Source organism: Lipophrys pholis (genome assembly GCF_963383615.2).
Source record: "Lipophrys pholis genome assembly, chromosome: 18".
Taxonomy (NCBI): domain Eukaryota; kingdom Metazoa; phylum Chordata; class Actinopteri; order Blenniiformes; family Blenniidae; genus Lipophrys; species Lipophrys pholis.
In genome coordinates this window covers 17,847,040-17,859,508 of record NC_137646.1, presented here as the reverse complement: position 1 = coordinate 17,859,508, position 12,469 = coordinate 17,847,040, and the positions used below count along the sequence as shown (strand labels likewise).

Sequence of the window (12,469 nt, the reverse complement as noted above, 5' to 3'; positions counted from 1 at the left end):
AACACGCAGACACATACATCCACACATGTGCATATATCCTCTTACAGTCTGTGTGAGCATAAGAACATGCATTATTTCCAATAAAGAGCCAAACATAAAGTACCAAAGCATGTTTTGGGACTCGAATGAGCCTCGTATACCTTTTTCTGAGGATTTTCTAAATTAAGTTTTGCACAGGCCGCAAATTAATACATTGAAATGAGGACCTCTTGTGGCGCTTTGACATCATTGCACACTACAGTTTCAGTCAAGTTGTTTCTGGTGAGCCTCGCACAAGTAGGCAATCCCAACCTAATAAACCCCAGGATTTCATATAAGTTTGTATAGAACAGACTTTCGACATGTGAACTCACTCCAGCTGTATCCGAACTCATCCTCCACCTCTTCCTCCTCCTCCTCCTCCTCCTCCTCCACCTCCACCTCCTCCTCTTTGTTCTCCTCGGCTGTCTCAGTGGGTCTGCCAGGAATCTCTGTCAGCGTGTCTGTATCAGTCTCTCCCACATGGGGCACCACTGGCAGGGGGACGACGGAGCTGGTGGGAGACGCCCTCGCCGCTTCACGCTTGGCCAGCTGTCACGCCACAGATGGAGCAGGAAAATCGTTGGATCAGGTAAAAAGGCAGAGACGAGTAAGACGAATCAAATTGTCGTCCATTTCACTAAAGCAGTCTGAAGGAAGATGAGAGCTGTTACTGTAATCAGAAAGACTGATATTTGGCTGTTATTAACAGCAGGATTCAAGACTGAAGTTTTGAAGCACTTGATTAGGTGGAAAAACACAATTAAAGCAGAACTGGTTTTTTTTTCACAGAAGTCATTCGTACATCTACTTACCTGAAAACTTACAGTGACAAATCACATTTCTGATTTCTGTGTGCCAACAATGGATCAAGTCGAAAAAATCTATTAAACTATGAAAAAGGTATTGATTCTCTTATTTCCTGTGTAAAGTTGCAAAAAAAAAAAATATATCAAAAAAACAAAGAACAAAGCTTGAAAGTGAAGGACAAAAGATGTTTGGATTTTTACACAACGCGCAAAGAAATGTAGACAGAAGGGAGATGTTAGGGTGTGCGAGTGTGTGCCTGTACAGCATGTCAATACCCTCCGATACATGAGCCGTGTCGTGGTGTGTCAACACATCTGCACAAGCACACACAGACAAAGGAAGAGAAGAAAGCACAACACAGACCCACAAACCTTAAACGGGGTAGGAGTGAAAGGGTTAGTTGGGGAGAGGCGGAGGACAAGTCTACAGTGACTGTCAGCCTCCTACAGAGAAGAGAAAAAGGGCAACAACTTTAGGCGACAACACATTTGTGACACGTATCTACGGCTATTCACAGACGAACGGAGTCGCAGGGGGACAACACACGAGTTGGATTTTGACAGAAACGTACCATAGAACATAAACATAGTTATACATTTATCTATTTAACTTCTTAAGAACCATTTACACTTATTCTTCCAAATGTGTTTAATGGTAAATATCAATTTTCCAACATTTATTATTATATTGTAATTACTGCAGGGAATGATTTAGGTCAAATGCAGTGTCTGAACTGTTGAGATGTAGTTCTTTAGTTAATTCTGTGCAATACCTCCCTGTGGAGAGAAATTATACCGTAAAGAAAGACACTCCTTTAGTAGAACCGCTGCGTGCCAAGATTTTATTACCCTCGATATTAGTAGATATTCTGTGGGATACCAGACTTTTGGATCAACCCCAGTTTGTCAAGTCAAATGTTATGAATACAGAATATATACACATGTTCAAATTAACATTACATATCGTTGGAAATGCCTGTCAAGCTGTAAAATTAAATTTCTGCTACTTTTAGACAGTTTGACATGAAGAAAAAGCCTTTTTAGACTAGTTTAGTCAAATAATTCGATATTAAAATGTTTAATATAACTATATACAACTGTTTTTATAACAATGTTGATACTTAAGTGTTGTTTCTTTTTATACTGCAGTTACAATTTTTAAGACATTCTTTTCATCAAAGTTAAAAGTTAATATGCTATTTATGTCTTATTTCCTGTTTGTTGGCATAAACTCTTTTTTTCTATATTTGACAAGTGATACTAACAAATGAAATATTAAATGTCCAATATGTGTACAATCAAATTGGTCACGTCAGACGCTGCGTGTGTTGTTCATAGCTATTTTTTCCTAATTAAATACATTCAACTCAATATCTTCACATATTAGGCTTTTGTTGTATGTTGTAATGTTGTAAAATAGATCAGTGACCTTGTATAATATAGGAAGATTGTGTTATTAACCACACATACTGGGTGCAGGGAGCAGTTGGGGACCAAGAGTCTTGCTCAAGGGCCCAAAGTTGTAACCTGTTGACAGCGGGAATCAAACCTGCACACTTCCAGTCAAAAGATGGCTTGTCTTCCCAATAGAACAACACATACCAAATAGTTACTCGCACTGCATTTGTCTAAAAGTTTAAAGTAAGACTTTTTTTTCAAAGATTCTTTACATTGTTTAGTTTGGCGAAAACCCCGCTTTTATTTCTAAATGTCCCATTTATTTAATTCAAAATGTGATTTCTTTTGCAATGTGCAACGGTTTGAAAACTGTGAAACTTCCACCGACAAACGTTGGATGATTGGAAATACCAACCTTGTCCTTGACGTCCCTGGTTAGAGTTGCAGCTCGCTCCTCACTGGAGTCGGTTGTCGATGACTGTTGTGTTTAAGACAGATAGAAAGGTAAATCACTTCACGTTGTAACCAAAACAAAAAGCACCGTCAAATTAAGTTACGTCACGCCTGAAGAGCAAATTCCAGATATCCACTTCAATGTCACCAGATAGTGAAAGATACGGGATCATATTGCGGTCCAACGCAGACGGCAATCCCATTAATATTAATACGTTTGCACAAAGTCATGAGTGTTCAGAATGACTAAAGCCACGCATGCAGTGCGCTTTGTTACAATGAACCATCTGTTTTTAAATGTCACGACGTAAGAAAATTGTAGTTTCCTCAAAAAGATAAAACTTTTTTTCCCCTCTTGCTAACTTGAACCTCGGTATAAAAACAACAACAACAACAAAAAAAAACCTGAAGTGCTTAATCTCAAATATGCCAAGTCATTGATGTGTTGAGTAATAGTTCTGCCAGAAGCACACGTCCATCCAAGTTTGACCATTTCTTCTCAATTATCAAGCTCAAAAGGTTTTTGGCATCTTCAAATAAATAAATAGTTCAAAGTTTTTCACATCCTGATATTTGTGTTTACTGTGTAAAGACAGCTGTCTTTCTTACATTTGGCAATGAGACATTTGGGACCATGCCTCAGGGATAATTGGGAAAAAAAAATAAAATAAAAAAATAATCTCTCAAAGCTGGAGACTGGAAGGAAAGAAAAAAGCTCCAACTGTGATTTTACTCTTTGCAATGATGCAAAAAAGAGATTCAGTGGAAGCATGGATTCGAAAGAGGAATACACACACACACACACACACACACACACACACCTGAAAAAAGTACGAATGTGAAGATCATGTGAAAGCATTCGATCACTGAATCGTTTCTTTGTTTTAATTCTAAATATTATAAATTACAGCTCATGAAAGTTAATTCACCAGTTCACGTTGAGCTTATGCTCGTTCCTCATGTTGTTACTGGATCAGTGTTACAGATGTTAAACCTAAATCGCGCAGGCTCAGATTGCTTTAATAGAGGCCTTCACCTCGTCTGTGTTTTGACTCATATTTCTCATCTTTGCGTTGACAGGAGCCAATCGATCCTCGGCGTTGCCAGGTAATGAAGCCCAGAATCATCACAGTCAGCAAACTAGTTCTGGAGATTTCTGATCCAAACTTTTCTGGCAGATGCTGCAGTGACTTTGGACTTGATAACGGTGAAGCAGCAGATGACATCAGAAATCATTGTTGATTGGAAACTTTAGGCGGTTTGGATTTGAAGCCTGGTCCACCTCTTCTTCTCCTTTGCTCAGGTAATTCTCCCAGATTTTGGATGTTATTTCCTCAACTCTGTGCTGGCCGTACACCCTCAGTCTACGTCATCTAACCTGGATGAATGAAACTTCTCCGGGGACTTTGCTTATCATCTCTTCCTGCCACAATATTTCTTGCCAATCCACTTTGGAATATTTTAGTTTACATCCATTACTTTAGGTCAATGTGAAGCTCTACTCAATCTTTATCCTGAATCGGACCCATAATTACATGCTATTCATGTTACATAGAGCTGGCAATCCTCAAACTTGTTGCTAATACTGTGTACTTTTTTCTTTTAACTAAAAATGTAACTTTTTCATAATAATCAGTTTAAAAAATATGTATATATATAAAAATCAGCAGTGGTTCAATGTGACTGATTGTTTTAACACTGAGTGAAAAGCCCTGATGTTGTAAACCCACATGCAGAATGAACGTTTGACCCCTCAGTTGACACACACACACACACACACACACACACACACACACACACACACACACACGCACGCACACACACACGTGCAAGCTCTCTCTCGTCCTCTTCTTCACTCCCATCATGCAAGGTTGTTAACTCAATTTTCACAAGTCAAAGCAGTGCAGGTCAAGTGAAAGACACACCCGGGCGGACACAGGCAGGCAGACACCGACACGGGGCAGCTTTCTAACCTGAGGCAGCGCAGGCGCTAAGCAGGTTTGATTAGTGCAGCAAAGGCTTGACCCGCGACGGCTATTTAGCTGCAGAAAGGGCAGGGGCGGCTTCTAAGAGCAACACAAGACCAACAAGCTGACAACATGACAGAGATTTAATATCGGAGGTCATGCGGGGTGGGGAAAAAAATAAAAAATACAGTGGAGGATAAAAACACTGCAGGTTTTATTTAAATGAGCAACCATTAAAGCAAGCAGCTCCCTTCAGGACAGCCATTTAAAAAAAGAAAAGAGGAAAAAAGAAAATCAAAGCAACCCTCTTTCTGTGAAATAGTTTAAGAAAATGTTTCAGATTTCTGCAGGCTACCTTGAGATTATTCATTGCTTACAAGAGAACTGTTTGAAGCTTGAAGGGAAACAGCTTGTCTTAATGGTCTGTAGGTGGCCCCCAGTGGCTGACTTTGAAAACTGCATTAGTGGCTTACCTGCTTGAGACGCACCACCCTATCAGGCACTTTGGTAACTATTCAGTCCCTCGCAATTCATTTGTATTTGTTTTGCAACTAAAAATTGATTCAGACTCTTTGGAGGAAAATTGCCTAAAATTCTTTTCTACTCCAGGAGGCACACATTTAACACTTATTTGGTCTCATACAGTCAGGGTTGCCAACTCCAACCACACACAGACCTGCTACAGAATCAGTTTTGTAACGTTTTGCCTTATTAACTTTATTCTACGATTTGAGTTTCAATTCCGAGGCTTTGTCTGGTCACATATAAGTGCATTTATGCATGTAACTATTAATACTTCAACTATAATGATCACCTTGAGAAAAAAAATGGTTTCCACAAAGCTCTGTTATTTTCTTGATGAATTTGACTCATGCATACATTAATTTGAAAAACTAGTAAGACGCAAGACATGCATGCAAGAAGCTGTCGGCATATACTGTGATTATAATCCAAAGCTGGAGTTGTGGATGTAGGTATTTACAGTTGGAAGTATTTCATGTTGCCTTCAGATCGAATGAGTCTGTTCCTCCTCCAGTAAAAAGTTGTTCTTTTATTTTGCAAACGAGACGCTGTGATGCTGTGGGTGACCACTTATATGCAAATCAAAAGTAATAGGTGAGCAGCTCAGTAAATGATAATTATCTTCTTTTTTTTTTATAAACTAATGTTACTTCACTTGTTATCACTACAAGTAGTAAAACTACAATAATCTGCTGGAGTGATTCCCAGCACTGTTTATAAGCTGCACTTGTTGATTGCATCGGTGTCCTCAAGAGGAGACCTGAGTTCCATTAGTGTTTGTTTATGATTATGGGCATTTTAGAGTGAACCAAAGTGAAAGTATAAGCGGTATTGGCCATCTGTATGTGCTCCAATTTGAAGCATGCTTTTTTTTGTGATGATCACAGTGAAAACGAAATACCATGACACAGGGAGACAAACGCCGCATGAACATGATCGTATGTGCAGTAATAATAAAATGTGCCACTGACTCAGGAAAAACCGCTGCCTTGACTCTCTAATATTTATTTTAAGTTATTTTAACAGACTGTGTCTAAGATTCTGACAATGCAAGAGCATTTCAATTCAACGGAAGCGGGTGTGTGAATCAGAGAATAATCTGCAAAATTTACAATCTACAGTTTTCCTGGCAATTTCTCTCATGATTAAACAGCCTATAGTGTCCGCTGAAATGAGCCTCTAAATCTCTCTGATACCCTCCACAACACGTCGGCAACCCTAATATAGTGGAGGTGATGATGAGTATCTATGCAAGACCAATAAATGTTTAATAAGCCCTGGAGTGAAAGTGCATAAAGAATCTGGTCTGGATAAGTAATGAATGTCAGCCTTACACATCTTCAGCACAGAGGTTTCCTGTCCAATTTTCAAATGAACAAGTGGATTTTGCCACCTGCCGACCACATAATTAAAACCATAATTGTGGGTCAGGTCTCTGTTACTGTTCAACTGCTCTGATAGAAAACAGGAGCGGATGTCTGTCAGGATAAAATAAACCTCTGTCTCTCCTCCCTCCGCGAAGGAATCTCCCATTCTACTTTGTCTTTATTTCCATAAAGGCACACATTATGTGTGCATCAAAGTCAAAGTCGCAGTTAAAAAGAAAGACTCGGCTCACAGTCTGAGAGACAAAAAGAGGAGGCGGGAAGCGATAACACAACCGAGATTAAGCGTGATGGATAGCCGATGCACAAGAAATAAGAGCGGCAGAACGAGAAAGACGGATTACCTGACTCGTGCGATGTGGCATGCATGTGAGAGTGGAGGTGTGTTTCTTTATGGCAGGCGATGGGCTATACGTGGACTCGGGCTGAGGCAGCAGTGTGGGGGAACAGAGAGGCAGGTTTGAGGCAACTCAGAACCTCAAGCGACATTCGCTGCGTCGAAGGAAAAGAAAGGACGACTTGATGGGATCCAAGTTCGTACGGTTGTTTTAGAAACTAAATCAGGAAACTAATCCAGCTTCCGGGGTGATTTCATCAGTCTTTCCAGGATAAAAAGCTCATGTCACAGCGCCACCACAGGCCTGGTATAATACTGCAGGCGATGTGATTGTTTTGCATAGCTTTCCAGTCCAGATTAAGATGTATGTAGAAGTGCACTGTGTGTACAGTGGGTTTTCAATCATGTATTACTATTAACAATGATATAAATGGATTACTACAGTACAGATGCGAGCCAGACAACAGAGAAAAAAAAAAAAATATATATATATATAATAATAATGATATAAAAAACAACATCACAGCAAAAGCTTTTTTCTGACTCCTGCCCTTCATGAGTCCTTCCACTGAACGCGTTACAGTAGATTATGAGTTGCCACATTCCTAATGAGAAACCAGAAGCCAGTTAAGGGAGGCATGCAGGAATATCTCACAGATAACAGAGCATGAAAAGTGACTGACAGGCAGAGATCTGACGCTGGAGACCAGCCAGCAGCGGCCCCAGCAGGAAACTACTTACTCATGCTTTTAAGGCCTCGGGGCACTTTCAAACAACAAATGAGGCAGTTGATGATGGTGATTTTCGATGATTCTTGTTTATAAAGGTTAAAAGCAGCTAGGATAATTACAATACACAGTTTGTTGTCACTTTGATGAAATAGTGAAATAAGTGCTTTGAAGAGCCACACAATGCAGATAAGACAGGGGGTGTACAATTTGCATGTTGGAAAGTGCCCACCGTGGCCTGTATGGACAAACATTGATCTGATGTGAGGGACACTGAGTCCTTTACGTGAACTGGTGGTTTCCCTCACTCGTTTTGAGACTATTCTCAGACTTACCCTGGGCCTATGGACAATACTCTGGACCAGGAAGGAAACAGGGTTTCCCGCCCTTCTTATGGCCTCCACTGCCTCCTCATGGCTAGCGTCTCTCAGGTCCACTCCATCCACCTGATAAGGATTTCAAGGAAAAGATTCAGTCTGGTACCGCAATTGTCAATACGGGACAGTTTATTGAGGATTTTGAATTACTTTAATCAATACCGGCAATAGCACAAAAAGATGTCCTCTGACTAAAATCAAGATGACATCAAAATAAAAACATCAGCTTTATTAGTCCTGTGACCTGAAGCCTCAATTTACCTCTACAATCCTGTCTCCAGTCTTCAGGGTCCCGTTCTGTCCAGCAGGGCTGTCCTCCAGGATGTGCTTGATAAAAATGCCCCTCATAACTTCTCCATTGCTCAACCGGCTGCCCATCCCCCGGCCTCCGACGATACTGATCCCCAGGGACTTGCCCGCCTCTCGGAAAAGCTCCACTCTGCAGAAGGTACCAATATCAGCTCTCCAGGTTTTCCCAATTTTAACTTCAAAGCTGTGGCATTTGTGCTGATTCACCAAATGAAATTAGAAGCTTTGATACGGCGTGTGCGTGCGTGTCTGAGTGTGCGCTCACTTTCTCGGTTGGTTCCAGTTGCTGTAAGAGGCACTCTCCTCTCCCTCGCCGTCTTCACGCTCAGGGAGGTTAGAAATAACTCTAATAATAAAAATGTGCGAGAACAAAATTAAATACCTGTGGAGGAGGGGGAAAAGGCTTCACGGTGTGCCGGTGGTTTTTCTCTACTAATAGCACTGTCACTGCCAAAACGCAGGAAGAAAAACACCGGAGGGAAACATTTTGAAACATTACAACACCGATAAGCCTCCACGTTCTCTGTTCAGACATCAGTTGATTTGAACTTTTCCGGGGACTTTATCACACCGCAGCCTTTGAGCCTGAGCTCCTTCACACACAAACGTGAGGAGGTCAGAGAAAAAAAGCACTGAACAATGACTCAGATAATACACAGACTAACTCAGAAATTACAAGTATTGCGTGTTTAATCAGTTCTTCCCTTTTACAGACGTCACCGCAGCAAATCACTGCGACTCTAATCCGAGTCTTGGCTGGTTTTTATGCAGCCTTCCTGCTAGTAGGATCGAGTCGAACCTGCTCTCAAAGTAAAGATCTGATTTGGTAAAAGTAGGACAGTAAGACACTAAGTGCAATACAACTTAAAAGTGTATAAATTGACAATGCACCTGCTTGACAACAAATGCACTATTTTTATTGCTGTTGTTTACTTATGTAAATAAGTGGTACTGAATCCATTAGTGTGTTTGAAAAGCCCGCAGCATCGTCTAAAAATAGCTATTAATGTCTTTAAAAAAAGGAACACCAAAGTGATCATTTTCACAAAAATCGATCATGTAAGATATTTACACCATGATCACACGCATTCTCTGACTTTCACATCTTGAGACAAATTTGAAAAAAGAAAAGAACGAATAATCGGTCTTGGTCCCTTCATCTGCATTTATTGTTAGTTTGGGAAATCTCAATTTCAAATCTCAATTTCAGTGAGAAATAAAACAAAATATACTAAATAAGTTAAATAAAAATCTGTCAGTGTGTAATCACTGTGTTGAACTCAGTCAACCTAAAGTCGGTTGAATATATAAATTCAGGTATGTCTGTCGTCATTAAGAATATTTATTTCATCCATCAAAGATCATATAGTAAAATAAAACTGACATCAGTCTAAATTATATAACCAGTGGAAAATATAAATAGACCTAGAAATCGACCAGTGAACCGGAGCGATGCGGTGGTTAGCTCTCTCGCCTCACAATGACAACAAGTCTTTCTGTGAAACGTTTGCATTGGTTTGCTCTGGAAACACTGACTTCCTCCAGATATCCAAAAACATGCATTTTAGTTTATTATCGGATTCAAATTTGCCCCTTATGTTTCTGTGAGTGTGTGACGATGGATGGATGGACACTGTAGGTATGAAAGTACTTATAAGCGCATAACAATAGTAACAGGTCGTGTATTCGGACATACTTTAGAACTGGAGCTGGAGCTGGTTCATCGAAGACTCCGTCCTTAGCTGGTTCGAGGCTGGCCTTGTATTCCTCCAGATACTCAGCTGGGACATATGTAATGCTGAACAGACACACACAGACACAATTACTTTTACTTAAACCGTCCATATTCAGAAACTCTCTTATCTTCTTTAGTGGCAGTTATGCCTCTTTGACTACATACTCACATAGAAATTCACCAAAAACTGGCAAAGCTGCCGTGAAAATCTGAAAAGCGTTCTTTTTTTTTTAGAAAACAAAATAGCTTCTTTAAAGTTGGCGAGCTTGATTTTTTTCCTTCCATCACATTTTACTTGAGGTACAAGGCTACAGACACTCTGCAGGCAAACAACCTCTGCCTTTCACCAGGGTGAGGTGTCAGTGAATTATATATAAGTCCTTGACGTACGGCTGTTCAAACAGGTGTTTACCTTCATAAATGTCTGAGCAAATCAAGTCTTCAGTCTCTTATTGAGTGATGCACATGAAATAAAAAAAAATAAATAAAAAAAAGGAAGTAGCTACAAGAAAGTATTAAGAGAAGGGAAGCTAGAGAAGATGCAACACGCACTCCCAAACCCACTGCAAAACAATTCAGAGTGAAGTTGATTTGGAGGAGCACATTAACACATGAGTGACGCCGACAGATCTTCAACATGATGGCATGCAAAAGAGGAGACTGAAACCCGGTGAAATATTAAAATGTCTGAGTCACCCTGTAAAAAAAAAAAAAAAAGTGATGGAAGAGCTGAAATACTTTTCATTGGTAGCTAAAAAAAAAAAAAAAAAGGTGAACGGTGGGTGATGTTAATGAGGTTAGTCACAGGAATGAAAGAAAATACGTTAAGCGGCAAGTTAACGACAGTAAGTGACAGTCAATAAAGATTTATCCAGATAAGAGTGTTACGATGTGTTCTATGAGGTTTTGTTGTGACAAGAATGTTTTATTAAGCACAATGGTTAATAATAAAGTGTGAGGTAACGGCATTGTCAGGATGTTAATGATTGTATGTGACTGATGTGAAATACAACATATTCAAACCGTAAAGTATTTTCTTCTTTTGAAAAGATGTAACCCTCTTCATTTTAATCTGGATAAAACTTTTTTTTTTTTCTTTTTCTTTTTTATATAGACTGCAGTGAACCCAAGCAGGAAGCGGACAGAACGGAGGGAAAGAAACCGAGAAGGCAGCTTGTGGCTGAAACCCCACCAGCGTGAAAGTTAGTCATACTCACACATAAAATGGGCACAAATCGTCCTCAGGTGCACAAGCAGATCTAGAATGTGAAGAGTTGGCTTTTATGCACCGAAGCTAACAAAACTGCCAAGTTTAGTTCAGCAAGCAGACCTTGTAAAATAACACATCCTTTTTCTTTTTCTTTTTATTACTCAAAATATCAGTTTTTTTTTTTTTTTAAAAGGCCAGGATGACTGGTGACATTTATAAGATAAACACATGCACAAGGGACTCGTGGTGGCAAACTGACTTTCACTATGTTGCTTTTAGAATCACAGAATGACACTTGTACGCGTGTCTCCAGCCTGTATTCACGTTTAAAGACTTTACAAGGCTTCAAGGTGCATCTCTACTAGACCTCTGAGCTTTACTCGGTTTACAGAGAAATACGAAATAGAAGCGTGTGTGGACGCTCTATGATGAATACAGGATTGTAGCGAAACAGACCAAGTCATATAGACACACACACAATCAGTTCTTTTCTAATTTGAATAATCCCTTTGTTATTTAATGTCCCGTGTCAACAAAATCAATAAAAAAAATGATATTGCCTTAAGCATTACATCAAACGTGAATGAAGTTGAGAGCTAATCAAAAAAACATAATTGAGTGTAATATCATGGCACTAGTACAGATCAATTTGAAATCACATAATCATTTTGCCAAGTTTCAATGATGTGTGAAAACATGCATATTGGCTGCTGCTATTTAACGCTTATCTTACCCCAGCTCGGGCCCAATAAGAGAGTGTCTCCGGAGCATGGCGCGGGCCTGAGCGTTGGTCAGGTTGGCAGTGGGCTCCCCATTAATTCCCAGGATGAGATCCCCCACGCCCAGACGTCCGTCACGGCTGATGGACCCTCCGTGGATTATACTCCGGATGAGCATCCCCAAACCATCTTTCATAGCGCTCACTGTCATCCCTTCAAGGCGATCATCAAAAAAACAACAAGAGATTATCTTTAGACATTAACTAATTCTTACATTTTGTTTCAACCCCATCTATAGCAGGGCTGTCAAACATATTTCAGCTCACGGGCCGCATACATTCCAATTTCATCTAGAGTGGGTCGGACTGGTAAAATATTGCCATAATAACTTCAAGATTTGAACTTTCAAGTTTTTTCTTTGTTGTGGTGCAACGTATACATCATCAAAATGTTGTCTATTTTGACAAAACCAAACAATAACTTAAAGGGGACATATCATGCT

The 12,469-nt window shown here is 39.9% G+C and overlaps 1 protein-coding gene across 1 annotated transcript in view; it reads right to left on the bottom strand.

The window, feature by feature from the left end:
- The window catches only part of mpdz (multiple PDZ domain crumbs cell polarity complex component), a 50,219-nt gene that overhangs the window by 13,500 nt on the left and 24,250 nt on the right, over positions 1 to 12,469 (bottom strand). Inside the window, exons 21-28 of the mRNA XM_080485935.1 lie at positions 11,982 to 12,180; positions 11,256 to 11,297; positions 10,000 to 10,101; positions 8,569 to 8,649; positions 8,256 to 8,433; positions 7,953 to 8,063; positions 2,641 to 2,703; positions 354 to 570 (exon numbers count right to left, since the gene is read on the bottom strand). Of these exons, the coding sequence (XP_080342061.1) occupies positions 354 to 570; positions 2,641 to 2,703; positions 7,953 to 8,063; positions 8,256 to 8,433; positions 8,569 to 8,649; positions 10,000 to 10,101; positions 11,256 to 11,297; positions 11,982 to 12,180 (993 nt within the window). The remainder of the gene's footprint in view (positions 1 to 353; positions 571 to 2,640; positions 2,704 to 7,952; positions 8,064 to 8,255; positions 8,434 to 8,568; positions 8,650 to 9,999; positions 10,102 to 11,255; positions 11,298 to 11,981; positions 12,181 to 12,469) is intronic.